The 21,645-nt window shown below is 44.1% G+C and overlaps 1 protein-coding gene across 1 annotated transcript in view; it reads right to left on the bottom strand.

The window, feature by feature from the left end:
• Positions 1 to 615: 615 nt before the first annotated feature.
• GSG1L (GSG1 like) overlaps positions 616 to 21,645 on the bottom strand; it is a 54,251-nt gene continuing 33,221 nt past the window's right edge. The window contains exons 4-8 of the mRNA XM_068420049.1: positions 20,093 to 20,204; positions 15,230 to 15,397; positions 8,675 to 8,742; positions 1,556 to 1,733; positions 616 to 1,042 (exon numbers count right to left, since the gene is read on the bottom strand). Of these exons, the coding sequence (XP_068276150.1) occupies positions 616 to 1,042; positions 1,556 to 1,733; positions 8,675 to 8,742; positions 15,230 to 15,397; positions 20,093 to 20,204 (953 nt within the window). The remainder of the gene's footprint in view (positions 1,043 to 1,555; positions 1,734 to 8,674; positions 8,743 to 15,229; positions 15,398 to 20,092; positions 20,205 to 21,645) is intronic.

Here is a 21,645-nt window from a genome sequence, read left to right on the forward strand (position 1 = left end):
CTGCCTGGGTGCACCGCAGCTGCCGACCTCTGTGCCCTGGTTTTCTTCCCCTGTAACCCAGGATGCAGATGGGCAGAGGAGGGTGGTTTGCTGCATGCCCAGGTCTCATCCCAGTGTGTGCTTTAAGTTATGGTTGTTGATTGATTTGATGTGAAAAGCATTTTTAGGAAAAAAAAAAAAAAAAAAAAAAAAAGAGCAGGCACAATTTTCTAACAAGTAATGTCATTTAATGAATGATATACTCTAGAAAATAGAAACTACCCAGATGCTGGTTGGTTGGTCTGTTTGGGGCTGGGGGAAGGCCCTTGCTTGGACATACAATGCCTTCTCTGGATTCTTTTGGCAGCATTTGTAGTTGCTGGAAACAAGAAAACGTCCATATATTGAAAGAGACACTAAGGGGGCAATTTTTTTCTAAGATGTGGGAAGTATGCAGTATGCCTTCTTACCCTGTCTCATGGGCCAAGTGGCACGAAGGGCTCAGAGCTCACCAATATCTTTACAGATGATTCATACCTAAAAGGGATAGACTCAACCAGTGGTACCTACCACAGTTCAGTCCTCTAAAATCATCAGAGGCTTCTCGCTTTGCAGAACATCTTGTGGGCTCTGGTGTTATTGCACTTCTTTCTGGGTGCTCTTCTTCACATGTTCTGCCTCTTCCCTCAAGGTATGGCTGCTGATTCCAGGGAATATACTTTTCAGAATGTCGCAGTACACCGTGTACAGCTCTGGGTCTATTTTGGGCTTGGGCAGAGATCGGGAGTTGCAGGCCTGTTCAGTGACCGAGTGCTGTAGTAAGTAGACGTCGCTGAAGAGCGCGGTTAGGATCTTGTGTGCAGCCTTGTAAGGGTCGTCTTCAAACTGCACCATTGCCTTGAGCTCCGTCAGGGTATAGCCGTTGTAACGCTTGCTGTCTTCGGCCTGGGGCTGCACAGTCTCACCAATGTGTCTCACTTTCCACTTCAAGCATTTCAGTTCTTCTTTTACATCCTCTAGTTCTTTCTCCATGGCTTGGAATTCCTTCGCAGTTACAAATCTCCTGCCAAGGAAAGAAGTGGCAGACACAATGTGGAGTTCAGAGGCTCAGAGGAGTGAAATCAACCCAGCTTGCCTGAGGTCAGACCACAGAGCCTGAGGTTTGGGAAGGGAGATACCAGCCATGTCACTGAATACCATCCCCAGCTCTTATCTGTCAGGCTTCGTAGTAACAGCAGAGTTTCTCTCTGCTAGTATAGGGAGAGATGTGCTTTCTCATTCGGAAGGAAATGAGGCATCTTGAAACCATGCCCTGTTGGAGGAGCTGGGGTTGACAACCTGGTCTGGGGCGATCTGTAATCAGGTCTGGAGAGCTAAATGAATGTATGGAAAATATGGTATTTTGCTTCTTAGATAACAGGGTTTAGTGGGAGCACAGGGTAGTTACTGGAAAACAAACACTGGGATCATCTAAATCATAGAAGATATGTAATTTTTTTTTTATGAGGGGCTTTTAATAACCTTATACCAAATTGAGTCATTTGAGGACTTAAACGTGTATGGACTGCATACGTACCTGTCATGATCAGGATCTCCTAGAGCTGATTCAAAACCCTTTCCTGTATTCTTTAATCCAGTTTTGGAGTAGCTGGGAGACTGGGAACTATCTTCAGGAGTCATTGCTGCTAGAGACCTTGTGCTTTTCCTGGTTGGGGTCAGTGTGTGATCTGATGCTGAAGCTCGTACATTTTGTGCTGTGTGAGGACAAAAGGTACAGAAGGAAGCTGCACTGATCCCTGGACTGACTGAAGAGGAGTCAGAGTATTGCTGTGGCTTGGCTGAGCTGGGTGTTAGACTGAGCCTGGGGCTGGCTGGGCAAGATGCTGGAATAGTCCTTTCTCCAAGTGGGCTGGAACAAAATATTGCTAAATATTTATCTGTGTGCTCAAATGGTTGAGGGTTTGGTGATTCTCCTGGGGCCAATCTAGTGATGGAGGCAATGTCCAGCAGGGTTTGATCCTGAATCATGGAGATCTGGCTGGTCGGTTCTGATGAAAGTGAAGAGCTGCTTGATGTGTTGCTGGAAGAGCTTGATGTAGCGAATGGGGGTATTTTCTGAGCATTATGGTCACTCCTGTTCCTCTGCGTGCTAGTGACATTTAGAGCTGGGTGTTGTGAAGCCCTAAAGAAAGACAAACACACACTTTTTCCTCTGGACTGGGCTTAAAGGCTTATAAGACAATTTTAGGCCTATTTTGGGACAGTTTTAAGCCTGTTTCCCATAACTGCATTTCCCCATAGGCTGATTTGCTTCTCATGTCTGTATAAAACCTTCTGCTTCTCATGACCAAGAACAAAGTGTTTGAGAATAAGGCACATAGATTCAGGACCAGTTCCTGCCTGGTGCCAACTAAGCATTCGTTAGCTATCGTCGGTGTGATAGTCACTGGCAGATCAGTGTTCTTGCCCAAAGTCCTACAGCTCTGCGAGAACCAAGGGTTTGGTGCTGGGGAAGGACAGGAAGGGAAGAAAGCTACTGGCCTATTGACTGTGACAAGGTCCAGTAAGAATGCATAAGGATAAAGGCTGGCTTGCAGGTTGCCGCAGCACCTGCCCTTGATCATCCCTGTGAAGTCTGAAGACCTGCCTCCACCTTGGACCCACACGCTTTAGTCTCCTGGTAGCTCTGCACGGTTACCCAATGAATTAGGGGATGAATAAACAGGCAAGACAGAATCAGAAGAGCAGCACAGAATGACATCATTGATCCTGTGGTGACATTATAGGATATTTTTTATACAGCTTGGTGTGTTAAGGACTTTTCTTTCCCTCCCTAAGCTATAGACTGTGTTACGGGGCTGACCAGCTATTTTAGGTGGCTGGAAATGCCAGCTGCATGGGATGCCAGACTACCCCTCCTGAATAGTTTCCCATATTTTTCTCCTGGCTGCTGCCAGGCAGGAGAGATCTCAATGCTTTTTTTTTTTCTATGGCTAAATTTTAGTTTGGCAAGACTGATGGCAAGAGAGGAAGATGTACCCCTGTAGACTGGAATTGTCCTGATGGGTAGCGAATGCAGCTGGAAATGCCTTGACAGTGAAAGGGGAACACAAACATACCCCCTGTGCAGATCATGATTAAGGATTTCTAACAGCCAAAGGACATGACAAACTTTTGTAGCAATACCAGTGACCAACTGAGTCTTCTTGTGCATCTGGTATATTCATACTCCTCTTGTGGTGGAAAGCAGCAGAAAATCCTGGTCTGGATGGGTTATATGAGATTGGAGTTATCAAGAAGTCCTTTCCTGCTAGTACTGGTGGCTTGAATTAGCTACATATTTGCTTCTCCATCTCCTTGCACCTTTCTCAGTGTTGAATGCAATTAAATGACAAATTTTTAAGGTCCTAAAGAGCATGCCTCACACCTATTGGCTTCAGTAGGGTTAATTAAGGCCTTTTCTACATCACAGTGTAATTATCAGGTTTAAATCAAATTTAGAGTTGTTATAATTGGAAAACCTGACAGTAACAGAGCTATTGCATAAGAACAGAGCCAAAAAAGAAGCATAAAATGAGTTATATAAAATGCAGGAGAGTAAACAAGACCACACATGTCAGAGGGAGCACCCTTCCTCAGAGGTGCCTTGCTTTCATAAACTGGCTGACCAGGGGTGGAAGTCAAGATCGCCAACCTAGCTATAAGGAAAAGCTTTTTCACCCTGAGGGGTGTTCAAACACTGGGACAGGGGCCAAGAGCGGTACTGGGACCTCCATCCTTGGAGGTATTCAGAACTCAACTGGACAAGGAACTAAGCAGCCTGATCCAGCCTGGTCTAATGGACATGCTGTGAACAAGGGACTGGACTAGAGACCTCCAGAGCCCCTGTCCCCACTGTGGTGGTCTGTGATTCAGCGATTCTGCCTAACTATGAAAATAAGTTTTCCCACACAGTTTCCATTTTCTCCTTTCACTTTTCCCCCTTCTTGAGTCCCATCTCACCATCCTTCTCTTCTATTGGAGCTTCTGGGCTGCCCCCTTCCATACTGACCTTATAGTGCCTGTTGCAGGAGAGTCCCTTATAAATAAAAAGGTTTTTTAAAGGAAAACCAGTGTTACTTGGAGCCCTCTGGCTCAGATGGATTGCTGCCACTTGTTTGTGTAAGTTAGGGTCAGTAGCTGAGGCCTCTGGAGGAGTGGGCGTGGGAGTGAGGGGAGCCTGGAGCTGAGCGTCTTTGTTGTGTTGCCTTTGTAAATTGAGTTGCTGTTTTTCTGTCTCTCCTGAAAGCGAGGAATGATGGCTCGTAGCATGTTTGGTCCTGCTGTGGAGGTGTTTGGGAAGTTGGAATTTGGCACAGGTGAAGCTGTTGTTCATTTCTTGCCAGAGAGACTTGGAAACCTGGTAAACTTGTGAGGATCTGGAGTCAGAGCTTCTGGCAGAAGGATTGCATCCCCACGCCCCAGGGAGCAGGCGGATGGGGAGAGAGCGGTATGGTTCATGGGCTGCTCTGGGACGGAAAGAAGGATTGAAAAAGGTGATCTTCTGGCACAAAGAACACAAAATCAATGGTTGTTTAAATCAGAGCCGAATCTCAGGCATTCCTTAATCTTCACTACAAAACTCCACATTCAGGAAATACTTTCTGCTGAAGCAAAGTGTAGGAAAGTTATTCTGACAAGAGCAAACCCCATTTTAAGGCAACTAAAATAAAAATGCACATTGTAACTTTTTTTGTTAAAAATAAATGTATTTGTCCTCAAATACCTTACAGTATAAAACTGTCCGAACAACAAGTGAGCAGCAATCCCTGCCTATGTTTTGGGGGGAAAAGATAATATGCACAGTAACTGAAAGGCTATTTGGGTGCATATACAGTCTGAAATACTTCATTTTGCATCTCTGGCAGTGTTGGACAGGGTTGGCTTTTTTTGTCATAGGTTTTGGGTTTTGTTTTGTTTTGTTTTTTTGTTTGTTTGTTTTTTTTTCATAAATCCAGGATTAGCTGTAGGAAATGGAACATTTATTGAAAGATGCAATTTAAGAGTAACAGAGAAGATTTTTCATAACTAATCTCACTGTAATTTATATAAGAAATGTTTCCAATTCACCTGTGCACTGGAGGAAACAAAAAGTATTATAAACTATCACTTTATTTTGCTTTCCTTTTCCACTCTCTAATTTTCACTGGCTGTAGTGCTAAACACGGGACTGAATTTACGGTTATCATTGTGCTTATCTTGAAAGCAGAGGAGCTGGTTACTTAAGAGGTAATCTGAAGCTTGTTAAAGCCAAACATCAGTCTGGATTTTAGCAGAGGTAAATGAGGACAGACCTGAGACCTGTAACTTTGGAGTTTCCTAGTGGGCAAGGGTTTGCCTGAAGAGAGGAATGAAATTCCCATTGCTTTCAATATAGCGAGGCTGGATCTCAGACCTGTAACCATGGTGCTTTATCAGTGGGGATTTTTTTTCACCTGTTTTTGTGTAGTGAATCACTATGATCTGAATAAATTACAGTAAGAATTGCAAGACCTGGAGTTGAAATTAATGCTGACATGAAATAGGAAGGTGACTGCAGCTGTCAGGTACATCTACAAGGAGAAACCTTGACTCAACTTTGAGTGACACTTCAAATGCGTCAAGCCCTTGTTGTCTGCCTTCTTCCAGCCCCGTGCTGCTCAGCATATAAAGCATGTTCCCCGTTGTCAGAGTGACCTTGTCTGCCGTCTGTGCCTTGCCCTCTCCAGCTGAGCTTGTGCAATAGACCTTTTTGTAGCACTGAATTTAGAGACATTTGAAAGTTGCCTGCAAATCCAGCACCACTTTCCCTCTGTGGCACTTGCGACCAAGAAAAAACAGTGGGTATTCTTTTTTTTTATGGATCATTTCGACCATGTTTAAAATGTACAGTTCTTCTGATGATCTTCTTTGAATAGAAAAAAAAATGATAATATGCTTTACAGTGAAGCACTGAGGGGCTGGTTGCATAAATCTTACTGTAGACAGTCAAGGGTGGGAGGATGGTAGAAGAGCTGTGGGATGGACCCAGGGGAAATGCCTGCAGGGTGATTATTTGAGAATAAATTTTTTTTCAAGGCCTCCTCTTTGTCAGGTGACCCTCCTAAAATGCCCACACTGCCAAAACAGTGTCTATATTTTTTTAATGCTGAATTCACTTTAAATAGTCTTTCAGTTTTCTACAAGAAAAGCTGGCATCCTGGACCCGGGTTTATCTGCCTCAAATAACAACCAAGGCTTTTAGCCACAAACAGTAAGAATATGCCGTGTCCTGCTCAGCTCTTGGCTCTTTTGAGCTACCCATCTCCTCTTTGGCTTTGCCGTCATACCTGTCCCTCCTTGTCCTTTGTGACGTTTTTCCTGCCTCTCTCTTACCCCTTGTTCTACATCTATCATCTGTACCTTTTCCATCTGCCCTGTGGGTCCCAGGCACATTGATCTAAGGAGCAGGCTCATCATATTCATGCCTAGTGGCAGGAGAAGACAGGAGAAGATGGTGGAAGTAGCATGGACATAAAGATGTCTAAAATCAGGTGCAATTGCTGTCTGGAGCCTAATAACAGTGAGCATTTCTTGGTAATAAATAACTGTGCAGCAACAAAAAAAATCCTGATGTGAAACTTCTCCTTCTATCGTTTTTGTGTAGTGACTGTGCACAACCGGTGCATTGAGGTCTCCCAGCCCTGCACCTCTGAAAGAAAAAGTTGAGACCTCCAAGGTCAAAAATGAGAGGAAACAGACTATTCAGAGCGTTTAGGGCTTTGCAATGGAAATGCTATGTTTGGTATGAACAAAACATGACCGGGGCTATTAGATGTATAGGGGTCAGCGCCATATGTTTGCACAGGAAGGCAGCTTGGTGAGAGCAGCGGATGCCAATTTATAGCTAGAGCTCCCTGATGCTGCTCTTAGCCCAGCTCAGGCAAGTTTAAACCCTGTTAAAGGTAAATTATAGTTTAGTGATGGGCATTAAATAGTTTAATGTAGAATTATCAAGACTGAATATTGCATTGCTCCAATCAAGACTCCTCTGGGATCAAGCTTCTGATGAAATTTGTAATTTAAGGCTGCTTCTCAAAACAGATAGCTTAGTCTCACCAACAGAGGAACCTGAGATCCTGCCCTGGCCTGGGCCCTTGATGGGCCTTGTTCCAGGAAGGAGACTTTCATCTGAAGGTTGTGAGGCTTTGTGCCATCCTGAGCAGCAGTAACTAGTGTGTTTTCCTTCCTAATAAGCATGAATAATGAAGATTCTGAAGCTTAAGCTGGATTCATAAGTAGGCTGTGTACTGAAAGCAGAACTTCACTCATGTCACTTCATTAATATTGATCTGGTTTCATTACAGTAGGTAAGTGATGTGAAGCTGAAACTGATGTAATATTGAAGAATGGCCACTGTTCTTTAACCTGATACCAGACATCTCGTGCGCAGTTCGCTTTTACAGCGCTGTCAGCACACCTATGGAGGTAAGCTACGTGTCCTTTAAGTTGAAGTACCGGGGCAGGGCTGGATGTAGGATCAATAGAGCCTTGTTTCTATTCCTTGGAACACCTGATGTGTTATTTGTTCTTTGAAACAAAGACCTTTGGACAGTCTTCATAATGAAATAAGCACATTTGAGCACTAGTGAGTAGCTTGGCAGGTAGGGAATTTTCTTGGAAAACATGACCGAGATCAATTTTGTACTAATAGACATTTTTAGGCCTGTGAAAATGAAGGATGTGGATCTGCCTGTGGAAAGGTGCATAACTGACATGACATTTTCAGGGAGCAGGAGTTACCAAGTGAGCTGATGATAAACCAAGCTGGAGAGCAGTGCTAGCACTATCATGCCTGTGGGGAGACCACCTGCAGTGACATGGGATGGGAGAGCTGTTCCAGCAGGTCTGATGAGGGATCAGGACCCTCAGTTGTTAGGGTTATGGACACCAAGCTTCCATGAGTATGTGGCTGAGATGTGCAACTCAGCAAGACAGAGGCAGCAAAATGCTATGAGGTTTCCAAATTTTAATAGCGCAGAGTCAGCAAGTCACTTTCCCAAGTCTGTCTCCCGCTGAATGAAGAATCACTTGCTTTCTTTGCAAAGAAATAGATGCATGAAACTGCACACATCTTTCCTGGAGAGTAAAGGAAAAGTATAGTATTCAGAGCAGGGCAGGAGCTGTGCTCCAATGTTGCTCTGTACATTGAACCACTGGTTCCCATAGCTTAATGTAAGAATTTTTGTAAATGCTGAATAAAAGCATAGCAATTTTCTGAGTAATGCAAGAAATGGCATTAATTATACTAATGTTATTGTCTACCAAAGCTGCTTTCTATCATTTTTATATTCAATAGCATGCATCATCATGAATTGGTGATAAATACAGATGAAAAAAGGTAGTGATAATGAAAGTTATACAGGTGTAAATTAGAGCATATTTTTAAACTATGAAGTCACAACTTCTTGAGATAACATAAAATTACAGGATATGTGCATGTCCTAAACTGAATCCTGGAGAATTTTGTACTGTTCATATGCTAGTTGTTCATTGTTTGGGCAGTGCTCTCTGGGAAAGTTACAAACTTCTATTTCCATAGCTTCCTACTCCAAACGTTGTTCTTAACCCCAAGGAGCCAGTGTGGGGATGGTACAAGCCATTGTGTATTGGACATATTCGAGCCATGGTCACTTACTATTTGGGGAGCAGCTATGGAGGCACTGTAACCTCAGGTCCCCAGCCTCAGCCCTCTCCTCCTCAGTCCTGGAAAAGAGAATATAGAAGTAGCACCTTTAACAGAAACAAAGGCTGCTCCCAAATGTACAGAAATGGAAGGGTCAAAACCAATAAGAGTACAACATACCTGGGCTCCTCCATCTATAGCCAGCCAGGCCCGTTATGGAGGTCGTAATGGTCTGGGAAGGACTCGGTTCCATTGGCTTTGCCCCTCTTTAGGGGAAAGCGCATGTAAAGAGGCCATGGGGAATAGAAATGAGGGGCTCAGGGCTGCGTCTCTCCTACTGTTTCACTCTTCAGGATGAATCTAAGCGTCAGGGACTAACTGCATTGTACAGTACGTGTGTGTTGGAAGTGGGTATGTTGCTAGTGCTACACCATTTAAGTGCCACTCCGTATAATTTTCCAGAAGGAACAGCTCTGCGGATAAACCTCCCTGTGTTGCAGAATAAAGTACAGAATAAATCCAGGGCAGAACATTACACTCATCCCTGTGTGCTAATGAAAGGTGAAGAGTCAGGTTGGAAATTCTTATTGATGCCCATATGAGAAGATACCGACTCTGTAAATGGGCGGTACGGTAGGTACCTGTTCAGATAGCCAGGTGACCAAGGAGGAAATCAGAGCAAAAGGTTGGCATGTCTTTGGAAAGCATCGGTATGATCTGCACAACATCTTATATGAGTACAATGGGGTTAGAGAAAGCAAGCTGTGAGTAAGATACATTAGAGAAATGTACAAAAAAAAGGAAAAAAAGCATGTGCGAGTGATGATTTGACAAGTTCTGATTCTCCTAGTGTTGGGAATAGTCCTGATTTATTATTTCTGCAATAGCTTTGGTCCTGCCGTCTGTTTCAAACTGCTCCTTGCCCTTCAAAACTACATTTTCCATCCCTGCAGAGACATTTTGTCTGCACTGGTATCAATGGCAGTTTGAACTCAGTTCACTCTAGAATTTCACCAGTAGCATCTGCCTGATGCTGGGTTGGTTTTGCAGATCACAGTAAGGACTCAGCAGAAAAATGTTGTGAAATCAGCTGCAATGCTACAATGGGTGTTGATGGACAGCTGCAAGTTGGCAAATGCTGTACTATGGGTGAGTGAACTGTGGAAGGCTGAATCTTCCACATTTACTTGCTAAATTTGTATGTTGCTTTAACAGCACCTAATAAGTGAGATTTGCTTCACAGGGAGCAGAAGGCTGGATATCAGACTGGAGACAGGGCTATGCTGACCTCTAGGGTCCCCTCTCCCACCAGTGCCAGGGTCGCTAACCTCCTTACCCCTGTCTGCAGCAGCGTCAGTTCCATCGGGACTCAACAGCCCTGGCCTCACGCAGCCTGACCAGGCATGGATGCATTTCCAAAAGCTGCTGCTCTTTCTCCTCTTGTCAACAGTAAAAGAGGGCAATGGGTAATTCAAGTTTTCTTGTATCACTTCACTAACTTTTTATTCCTTGCTCAGGGCAGTGACTAGCTCTTCATGAGGAGCTCACCTAGATTTGATCTCCATCCTTTCAGGCCCCCTATGCCTGACTCCAGGCTTCAGTCCTCATGTACTCTCACTCCAAGCCTCTACATTCCCTTGCCCCAGATCTTCATCCCTGTAGCTACAACTATCCTTGTTCCAGCAGCTGTGACTGTTGCCCCAGGGTCTCCATCTGCCCCACAAACACTTTCTGCCTTTCCCCCAGCTTACCAAAGCAGCAGAGAGGAAAGTTTTCATTATTTACCTGAAAGCAAAGTCCAGCAGAGTTCTGGGAGCAGGGAAGGGTGGTTGGGGAGTGGCTGAAAGGGGATTTTTTAATACATAAAAAAAGGAAGGCAAGAAACTGGGGACAAACTTGGGAAAGACATTCAATGTGAATAATGTGGTCTAAATGAGTGCAATTCTTGTGAAAGTGTGTCCTAATTATTACACAACCTTATGGGCAAAGCTGCTAAAACTACTACATCTACTGCTGATTTCCATCTTGCACTCCTTTTGCTGCCTTTTTAGAACCCCCAAACTAGATGGTTCCACGTTTATTAGATGTTACTTTAAGAAAGCTGAAGATTTGGTAGTCTAGGTGCACTGAAATTAGTGCTGCACTAGAAGGGTTATCCCAGTCCACTGCTTGGGGGCCTTATTTTCTCATGGCCTTACAGGTACACTTGTGCAGGTCAGGGAGAAAAGTGTGGGGTGTCATGGCATGACCCCGCTATGGAGCAGCTACATCTCTGCTGCAGCAGGCAGTGGCAAAGGGACAGCGGTCCTGGAACCACGATCTGTGTGCTGCAGGGCTTTATAGAGGCCAAATAGCTGGGCAGTGGAAGAGGAGAAGGTCCTGGCACATTGACATTCCTCCAGCTGACTGTCACATGTAGCTTATCAGACTATATAGGAGAGAACAAAGAATCCCTATCCCTTTGACTTATCTGGAAGGATCCTCAGAGCAAGGGAAGCAGAAAGGTATGTGGAGGGTTCCTCCTCTGCTAGCTGGGGTGAACTGTAGACAATGGACTGTGCTTAAGACCATATGGAGCAAGAGTATTATGAAACAGAGCAGAAAGAGAAGTTGAGAGGGAAGGGAGAGAGATACCTGTTATGAACTGACACCCAATAAATGAAAAAAATGAAAAAGATGAGCAAAAGTGATAGACAAATATTCAGTTAAAAGGAAAACCAGAGAAAAAGGGAGGACAACCAATAACAGGACAAAGACTGAAAGCTGACATGTTGCAAGTAATTCTACTGATAATTTTATAGAACACGTAATACATGAATAATACCTCCAAGCCTGTGTCATTTACTTGCTCTACTTGGAGTTACTCTGAGGGCTATCATATCTTTTCTATCTGAAGAGTTATAATATCTTTTGATTTTATGGTGTGAACTACAAGAGGCTATTTTGTCTGGACTTTTCAAAGTATCCCAGGCCTGGGAAGGAAATAATTGTTGAATATTACACTGTAAATTTTGACTTTTCAGCAGCTGTTTAAATGTTTTCCCAGTGATAGAAACAGTAAGATGCTTAGCTGTTGAGAGACAAAGTCTGTGTCTTTGTGGTTGCAGATAGTCAGAGAATTTGGCTGTCTCTATGTAAGTTGTCTCTGCAACTTCATTGTACTTAGGTGTGGACTTAGGTCTGGATCTACATGTGCTGTTTAAGGTGGAGTCAAACCAGGCTGCGGAGCAGCATTTGGGGTGTACACATATATATGTGTGATTTTAAAGGTCTTTCCTATGCTCTTCATAGCTGAGGCAGTTCTTAGGATGCAGAGACCGAAGTTAACAAGCAGCAGTAATGCAGACTGCGAGGCTGACGTGCTAGGGGAGGGGATGGGTGAGCTGGTGGAGAAGGGGGTCAGGACAGCAAGCCATGCTTTGACGTGGCTCGTCCCCTGCATCTCTTGGACTGGGTGGTGAACATGGTGTACACTTGTTGACTCGGGAACTCTCAAGGGAGCATTTCAGCTCTTTTATCTAATACATCTCTAGTAAATCTTCTGTTGTTATGTGCAGTTACATGCAATTAAAATTAAGTGAAGTACAATGATATTATGTTTGACAAAGTACTTGCAAGATTAACAGTATTTTGCTGTCAGTATTTTTCATAAAGCAAATTTCTTCTCTGGGAGGAGGGGCATGTAGAAGAATATTCCAACAAAAAACTCTTATCAGGCAAAATGAGGCTAACGCTTTTCTTCCCTGTCTCCCAGAAGATAAACTGCAGCAGTTGAGAATAATGATAGAGCTTTAACTTTCACTAGAGATGTATTGCTCTTAGAAAACTGCCTAGTGCACAAAGTCTATTTGACACGGGCTAGATGCGTGTGTGCAGCGGGTGCTGGATGTCTACTGAGGCAAAGGAACGTGCAGCGAGGGCAGTGATAAGTACAAAGTAACTGAAAGGAAGAAAGGCTGGAGGGTTTTATTTATGAGGTATGAAAAAGAACATGGAGGTGTAGGAGTAGGAGGGAATATGAAGTATCCCTGGGTATATGTACAGGAAGGAAAGAGAATTTAAATTATTTTCTATTTGTGCAAAGGAAGACTGGAGCTAGGGGACGTTGTGTGCTTGCTGGGACTGCTGGCACCCAGAGCATGCAGCAACACCGTGTTGCTAATTGATGGTCCCTGGACCTGCTGCAGTCTCAGAGTATTCCCAGGTCACAGCAGTGAAAGCGGATTGTGAATATGCTAACTTAAAAAAATATGGATGTAATGCTGCACAGCTTTAAATCTCTGGAATGGTCCCATGGTAACACTGTCTCTGCGCTTCTTATTATGTATTCAGATACAACAATTAAAATAACATGATATAAAAAGAGAAAGTAATAATCGTGAGGTTTGGGAACACCACATGCTTGAGCTGTGTTTGACAAGTGTGTGTGGAAGGGCTTGGAGGCTGTGACCAACAAGTGAATTGTTTACACAAATTCAAAATGAGCAAGAAAGCTGGAAGGACAGAACAAAATAGACAGTCCAACCATAAAGCAAGTGGTAGAGAAAAAGCATTGTCCCTGTATACTGGGCGGGGGTGGCTCTGACCAGTACACAGAGCAGTCCGAAGGAACAGGCTGTTCAACAACAATGCGTGTTGCATAGTATGGATCTTGTTTTGAATGATACGTATAATGTAAGAGTTAAAAACCACCTTTGATTGTACTGGCCAAGGTGGGACTTGTCACTTGCCTTGGGCATATGTGTGTTAAACACCCTGCCAGTTGTGTAGGTAAGTTCAAACCATCCTTCCAAGAGACCTGAAAAAGTCTTGATGCTGCATTCAGCTTGTTGTCATCCTTTGGGGCCCTTCACCTATTTATCTAGCGTGTTGGGGTGAAGGTCTCTTAGATTACAACTAGTCTAACGTGGATTTGATTGTAAAGTGTTATGGGGTATTGATTTACATGTACGTAAAAAAAGGGGGGGCGTGTAATATGGTGAGTGCGAGGGGAATCAAAATCAAACCACACAATACCCGTGTGAGATAAAGGGGGTTACTGTCCTCTATGCTACTAATTTTTTTTTGCTGTTTACTCTTCCAGAACGGGCAGTGTGGTACTTTATCAAGATTCCTTAGCATTTCCCAATGTAACTCAACATACCCTGTTGCTTACAATTCTGCCGGTCTCTCGTTTGCAATTCTCACTTCAATAATTCAGCTGTTTTCCCTTGGCTGACTGCTTTCCCTCAGTGAGTGGTGATTTCTCCTGAGGCACATGCTGACCACTTCCTCTTTGCTGTGTTTGGGTTTTTTTTTCTCACACAGAATTTTTTAAAATTCACTGTCACCTCTAAATGCAAACTTAAGAAAACTGTGGTTGTTTGAACCATTTCTCTCATCTTTCCAGACTGGCTGAAAGGTAGAGTGAAAATGTGGAAGTTGGCAGGGGAATAAATGTAACAATGGAGACTATTAGTTAAGGTTGGGTAACCAAAGCAAAGTGGTAAGCATGGAAGTTCTCTAGTTCTTCCTGCTCAGGAGAGCTCCTCGCTTCGCTCCTGAAATGTCTGATCATTTCAAATCTTCTGTCTCAGAGCTTCCCAACCACTCTCTTCCACCACTGAGAAACTGCCACATTGGTTAGAAGAACAAGAATGAATCTTCCTTATGGTTTCTGTCCCCAAAATATCTTTACGTTACTTCCAACAATAGGCTTTTGGTGAGGATTCTCTGTACCTGTCAGCTTCTCATTCCGAAAAGGTACCCCTCTGGGGTCTTTCACACCTTCCCTGCTGTGTGAGGTCAATATTTGTGTGTTCTTCACATTCTGCAACTTTAAGCAAAGCCTTAACTTTCTTGTGAAAGAATGAGGGCAGCAAGTATCCCAGTGCAGCCACATGGGCTAACTAAGAGCGCGTGGGGTGGGCAGTGTGCAGTGACGGGCAGAGTGAAGGAGCATCTCTGGGCCTTCAGGGCTCAGACAGGACTTAGAGTCCATCTAAGACCCTGGTAGCAGTGTGGGTGGCACTGTGTGGGTGTTTCTGCAGTGCAATGTGATGTATATGCTATATTTGTGTGGAGGAGCCCAGGAGGCTGGGTTGTGTGGAGGAGCCTAGGATGGATTGTAGGCATGTGACTACGGAAGATGGGAACTCCGAAGTGGCCTAGTGGTGGCTGGAAAATGTGTCAGCAGCTGTTAGGAGTATTGGAAGGTGCCTGTTACACGTGCTGAGAAAGCATGGCCGTAACATTTGGTATATCCCCACAATTTTACCTTTCCAGAGAGAGAAAATCATCTTGCATTGGCAGCATAGCTTCTTATGAATACCTATGAATCAGATGCATACTGTAAGGACTTGTCAGTCTTGTGTTTTTGTGAGTATATAAGAAAAGGCAGGCACCAGGACATCATGAAATTTAAGAAAAAACAAATCAAGGAGGATCTTTTGTGTTTGTCTTTAACACACATCTCTGAGTATCTCGGAGACTTCACCCACATGTGCTGAAATGGGTGAGAGCCTGGATTTTCTGAGACTAGCAGAGTCCATGAAAAATTCCACTGATCAAGCAAATGACTGCACTGACCTTTCTCTGAAGTACTTGATGGTTTCCTGGTCTAGGAAGTTCTGCTCTTCTCGAAAGCCCTGCTCAAAGATTTTGCGCTTGTGTCTGAACTCAATGACAGTCTTAGTGTAAGAGTTCAAGGTAGTAACGGAGGCCGCCATGCAGCAGGTGAAAGAGCCCCACGCCAGACTGTGGAGAGAGAAACCAGCAGACAGAGCTGGGTTAAGACAGCAGCTCATGTTATACTTCTGATTCCAAGAGACACACATACACAGGACACGGGTAGGCAGGTAAGTCAGCGGTGACAAACCAGTTCTCCTCATCTGACCTCAAATGACCGGTGGCACACGCTCAGGCATGCAGGTGGGATGCTGGGCTAGGGGCTGGGCACAACTGTCACCCCATGGAGAACCGTGTGGCAGAGTGCTAGCGTGGGCACTCGGTGCACCCTGACAGGAGAGTCGAATGCCTCTTGATTTCCCTTTGAAATGTTTCAGAGCCTTGCAGACAAGTGCTAAAATCTATAGAGCAGTCATGAACTCCTGGAAGGAGTAATGCCCCAGAAAGTACGTATTTTGGAGCAGTGGAAGTTCTGCAGCACCCATGGGAGACTGACTCTGCACAACGCTACTGCAGGGATGGTTTCTGTTCTGTTTTTAATGCCTTCATCAGACTACTCTATTTCCTTCTTTCCTGGTTCATGGACATTTCTAGCGTTCCTGGCTTATATCTGGTCTCTGAAAACCTGAGCAGAACCGAACACAGCACTTTCATTCTGTGGAGAGATCCCATCTGAGGGCAGTGCCCCAAGTGTGCAGGCAGTGTTAGCCAGTCTTGGTCAGCCAGTGGCAGGACACCTGCAAGTACCAACCAGGAGCACAGGGAGACATAGGGAGGAGAAAAGTGGAAGAAAAAAAAAAGGCACTGTCCCAAAGCCAGGCTGGAGCAGCAGCAAGTGTTGTCCTGGGTCTCCTGGCAAGGAGAGTTCAGCTGGGAGCTGCTCTGCTCCCTGCTCATGGACTGGGTTTCCCCCCTGGTTACCTTCTGCCCTCCCTGCATATCTCTCCTCTAGTCTTTACCTCACTGATCTCAAGTTCAGATGTGGCTGGGGGGAACTCATGGCCCCAAGGAGCGTTTAGATGCTTTTTGAGCATGAAATTGGGCTACAAAAAAAGGCACGGAATGCCTCCTTTTGCTGCACAGCTTATCTGCACTCAGGCTCTCCTTGACTTCACATATTCAGCCAATCAGCTCCAGCTACATATAGTTCACAGTGGCTTCCTAACTAACCTGGATTAACTTAATCATCTGTGTCAGCTACACACTTTACCTGCTCCTTGTTTTCACCTTTTCTATAACCAAATTGAACATTGATATAAATAATGCAGAACAGAAAGAATGCAGCCACAGTAGCATTATCTTATAAATACACATTATCAACAGAGCCCTCAGCATGAGCTATTTTTCCACTCTGCAAAGGATCTGCAGACAAGGAAACAGTTTCTCATTTCAAATTAGATAAAACTCGAAAAAGAACACATATTCATGAACTGAAAAATCTGGAAAAAAAATGGTTCAAGTAAACAGAAATGGCTCATTTCAATGATTTCAAAATTCAGTGCATAACAAGCCCTTTAGGGACTCCCATGGCAATGAAGTGTGCGGAGGCAGCCCTTTCCTCGTCATTTTTGAACCTGTTTGCCAGATGCAATCAAGTGAGAAGGAAGTATAGCAAACCCTGGGGTGATGAAGTTCCCTTAGGTTTCCCACGGTTGGGTGCAGAAGTGGAAAGGAAACTCATGCTATGTGTGAGTGTCCAGGCACAGGGAAGCCTGGCAAGTGTCTTCCTCCTACACGGAGCGTGTGGAAAAGCTCCAACAGCTCCAAACGTTTCCAGCTGGGCTCCTAAACAATACCAAGGAAGAAGCCAGCTGAAACCACATGCTTCACTGTGCCTGGTTGGTGCCTGGGGAATGACATGCAGAGAAAAATTTCTCTTTAAAGTTTCTGATAATTTCTAATCATTAACTCAGAAATGCTGAAAGGTTCAGAGAAGGAAATACAGAATGAAGACTCTCAATGTGACCTCAGGTCTGGCATTTGGTAAATCATAATAATGAGACAATTATAATTGATATGTTTTAGTTTTTCTGGACCCTGGTTAAATGTTATTTATTTTTAAGTATAAACAGTGGGTTTCCTACCTGTAAGAGTTACAGCCTACCATTAACAGCAATACCCCTCCATGCCAGCTGTGCCCTAGATGTGGTGGGACTGTGCCTCTAGTGCCTCTGGTAGCTGAGCTCACGGTTGTGCTCTCAAGTTTCTCTGTGGCTCAAACAACTCAGGTTTTTGTATTTGTTTTCTTTTTAAAGGGGCCAAGCTTGAACATCCACTGATCCTCGGAGCCACTGAAACCCCTTGCCTGGAGAATGCACTGGCCCACTCCTGGCTTGTGCCAGAGCACAGACCAACCCCTGGACTTTGTCAATGGCTTGGGAAGGGGTAAGAGAACAGGGACCAAGCGGTGCATTTTCAACCCTGGGACATCTGAGCAGGTCACAAGCAGCCCTTCCTCATTTTGAGGAGAGGTATTTTTATCGTTCCCTTTCAATAGAGGGGAAATAGTCACAGAAAAAATACTTTTCCTATTGGCACTTGAGAAACGAATGGCAGACTAGATCTCCACTCATGCCCTTTGGCTCTTGGCCATTGGGAGGCTGTTCTCTGGCCCCACTTTTGGTGGTGTTACAATTCCCTGTGCTCTGACAGGTTGTCTACAGGATGCTGCAGTGATGCTTTTAATAGAAGGCTGTGAATAATGCTGATGTTTGCACTACTGCGTCAGGGGTATTTAAAGCTTGTGTTTCAGGCCATCACCTGAACGCAGATGGAGCAGAAAGAAATTCCTACACGTGCAGAGTTTACGAACTCCACCAGGCTGGGTGGGCATTTGTTTTTAACCCTTCTTAAAGAAAGGTGTTCAAGTCTGGGTGATGCTAGGGGAGGTTGTAGCTCTCTAGTCTGTACAGCAGTGGTGGTTCAGTGTTAGCTGGAAGGAAAAAGCCTTGGGTTTACTCTATTTGACTTTCAGACTTTCCTTTGCCAGGTCTGCTAACCGTCACTGGCATGGCATGAGGAACCCCAGGGCCTTCTGCAGGCTGAAAATGCTGCTGCTGTTCAGGTCTGTCCCTGGGGAGCTGTGACTGAGCCGATGTTTGCACCTTGCCCAGCATCCTGCATAGGCAAGTATGGTGCCTTGGGAGGTATTAGGGGAGGGAGAGAGACTACCAAATCTGAGAAGCTGCTTTGTGAGAGCAATAGCTTGAGCAGAGCTCAGCTTTAACTAGGGTGAGCCAACAGTCACTGTATGGAGTGAAGCTGAGGTCTCGCTGCAGGAATATGGGAAGGGCTGAGGTTGCTCCCACCTCTTTGCCTGCTTGTGGGTATCTCCCAAAGCCCGCTGTGCCCCAGCTCTGTCTGCCTGGAGGGCCGCAGGCAGGGGATGCAATATCTGCTCTGGGACAAAGCTGTGGTTAGGAGAGCAGACAGCGCGGTGAGCTGCCACCGCAGGATGGGACGCTGGGCTCCGAACGGCTCGCTCGGAGCACGGGCAGGAGGAGTGGGTGCAGGGAGGGCTCGTAATGCCCTACAGGACCTGCCAGCCTCTGATGCCCGTTCTGAGATATCGGGTTTCTTGTCTTGCACAAGATGGAGGAGAATAATCTAATGAGTGCTTTATTATGCTAGACATTTAACAACATTCTGAATTTAGAGTGTTGCGGTAAATTATAAAAAGATTACTTAAGGCAAATTAATAGAGAATGTGCCTTACTATTTAAATATATTAATAATTATACAATTATTATGATGGAATTGTTATAAATATTTATATTAAAGTTATGAATATATGAATGCGGTATATTTATAAGTTCGTCATCATATGCAATAAATATTCATTATTGATACAAAAAAAAAGCTGCATTTTAAATAGAATGCTATTTATATTTTGCAACATGTTACTAAAATGTTAGTAACTCCTATGAAACACAGTATAACGAGGGGAGAAGGAAAGACTAATAATTCCCTGCAGTGCTGTGCATAAGATGTATTTGTGTTTATTTAGTGGTGTTGTCTCTGCCTTGAGATGGAATGAAAATAATATGCTATATTTAGAAATGAAAAAAAGAAAGTATTTTCCCTAGCCCTCCAAAGAGGCTGGTGCCTCTAGAGGGATGTGAATGTTGTTTGCAGGTATTTCTGTTCTCCACAGTCTCCTGTGCTTGTTAAGCTTCTTATAAACTTGCAAGCAATATAACACAGTTGACGTATCTTGGCCAAATTATTTTTTATGTGATTTTTAGAAGATAAATGGGAAAGGTAAAAAAAAATAAAAAAATAATAAAAAAAAAAAATCAGTCTCCAAAATGTCATGTCTGTTTTCCCAAACCTTCTCCCCACGATCCACAGGGGAAGTATCATGGCGCCAGGAGCACTATGCCTTCCTCTGCGGTTGTGCTAAAAGTTGCACTGTAAGGTTCAACGGAGACATTAATTAAAAACCAAAAAAAAAAAAAAGCTAAAAGTCTCTGAAATGCCATGGCAATTATGTACCTAAATTGAACTTTAATGAGAGTGCTCAATCTGTGTTGGTAATTGTGGCTGCTGTTTATTTGCAAATGCTGTGTACCTGCTGATGTGCACAGCTGCTGCTGCTGCAGTCACTGATAACTGCCCTCTAACACCACAACTGCACAGCCATGGTGATTTTTTGTTCCCTGCATTTTGGCAGCTGGAAATTCACATGCGTGACATATACAATCTCCCAACAAACTGATGGAACAACTCAAAAATGAAAAGATATTAACTGGTGGTGACACTTACCAGAAGGACCATCCATAGTCCCATGAGTGTGGTCGCCAGTCCTCTGGCCCAAGGCTGACTGTCACTTGGAAAACTTGAGTATACATCATGTGTGCCACCATTCCCAAGAGACCTGAGAAGCAGGGAGTATAACAGGAACTTTTGTGCTAATGTTTTTTTTTATAATTCTTGAGATAGCTACTGCTGGAACTGCCTTGAAAGCTCCAAAAAAGTCTTTGTTGTACTTTTATGCCTCCTATTCTACTGTGGAGGAGGGAACTGCATGGGCAGAGGAAAGGTGTGACTGAGAGCTCATTATTTTACATCATACTGAATTCTCAATTAAGAGAAGAGTTAAAGAAAGAAAATCGTTGAAGAAAATGTTCACAATTAGCATCACCACCAACCTTGCTGCTGCAAAACAGGGGTATGCCACCCACCAGTTATCTCACTTAGCACATCACAGACAGGCCTCAGGTAAGAGAATAAGGAGAGAGGCTTCTGTAGGCAATGCAAGATTGAATGTGTTAATGCCAAGCAACGACATTTTATCCGAAGAGTTGCTAAGATTTATAAATTTGCACACATATAAAACACTTCGCAGATACACAAGGAAGTTAACTCGGTATTCCTGATGATATGTGGTGAGAGGATACCATAGGAATACTTCTGATGGTACAATGTTGATGAGGCTTGCTTTTGTGACATCATTGTATTTTGCTGAGATAACTACAACTGGGTGAAGATTAGACAGTGTATTAGACCCTCTACTCTCCATGATGCTAAAGAATAGGGCTGCAGTTAGGTCACTGAGTTTGCTCTGCCACTCAGCTGTTCAGCATGGTTCTTCAGCTTAAGCAGAAAAACCTGCCTGAATGTTTACATCTAGCCATCCCTTTGAGGAAAATCAAAACCTGCTTGTCAAGAAGTGGTGGCCAGCAGCAGCTCTGATGCTTGGAGAACTTTCTAGCTACAATAGTTTGGAATGTGTTTGCTTTAGTACCTATGCAGTGCAGAGTGATGCTCCTAGCTGAGCTCACGAAAAGCATGGGTTCAGGCAGTCAGATAAACTGGGGGGTTGGATCATCATTTCCCAAACAGACCTTGGACCTACAGATGTCAAAAGCCACTTGTGCTGCAATGACAGTTCAAGGCACTTTGCAATGCTGATGTTCTGCCACAGTACGTTGGCCCATATGTTACACTCTCCTCCTTAACCAAAGTTGTCATTTACTGTTTTCTCTGACCATCTACTTTTTTCCACAGTTGCCTTTCCTCCATATGGAAGATGCTGACTTTCCCTACCCAGATCCAAATTTTGGCTGCTCTTTCCCGCTTACGTTCAGAGTCTAAAGTGCTTCAGTAGTCTCGCCAGACACGTGAATGATTCAGGGCAATTCTGGGAGAGGGAAGTCGAGGAATGTCATGTTTGTGTTGTGGGTATGTTAAGCGGGACCTTCAGGAAGACAAATGTCGTATTTGATACAAACGACTGTAGAGGCTGAAAGAAGACATTTTATCATAGAAAGCTGTGGTGATTTTCTCAGTTGCTTCATGTTGGTGTGACACACTGG

Source organism: Nyctibius grandis, chromosome 30, assembly GCF_013368605.1.
Source record: "Nyctibius grandis isolate bNycGra1 chromosome 30, bNycGra1.pri, whole genome shotgun sequence".
Lineage (NCBI taxonomy): Eukaryota > Metazoa > Chordata > Aves > Nyctibiiformes > Nyctibiidae > Nyctibius > Nyctibius grandis.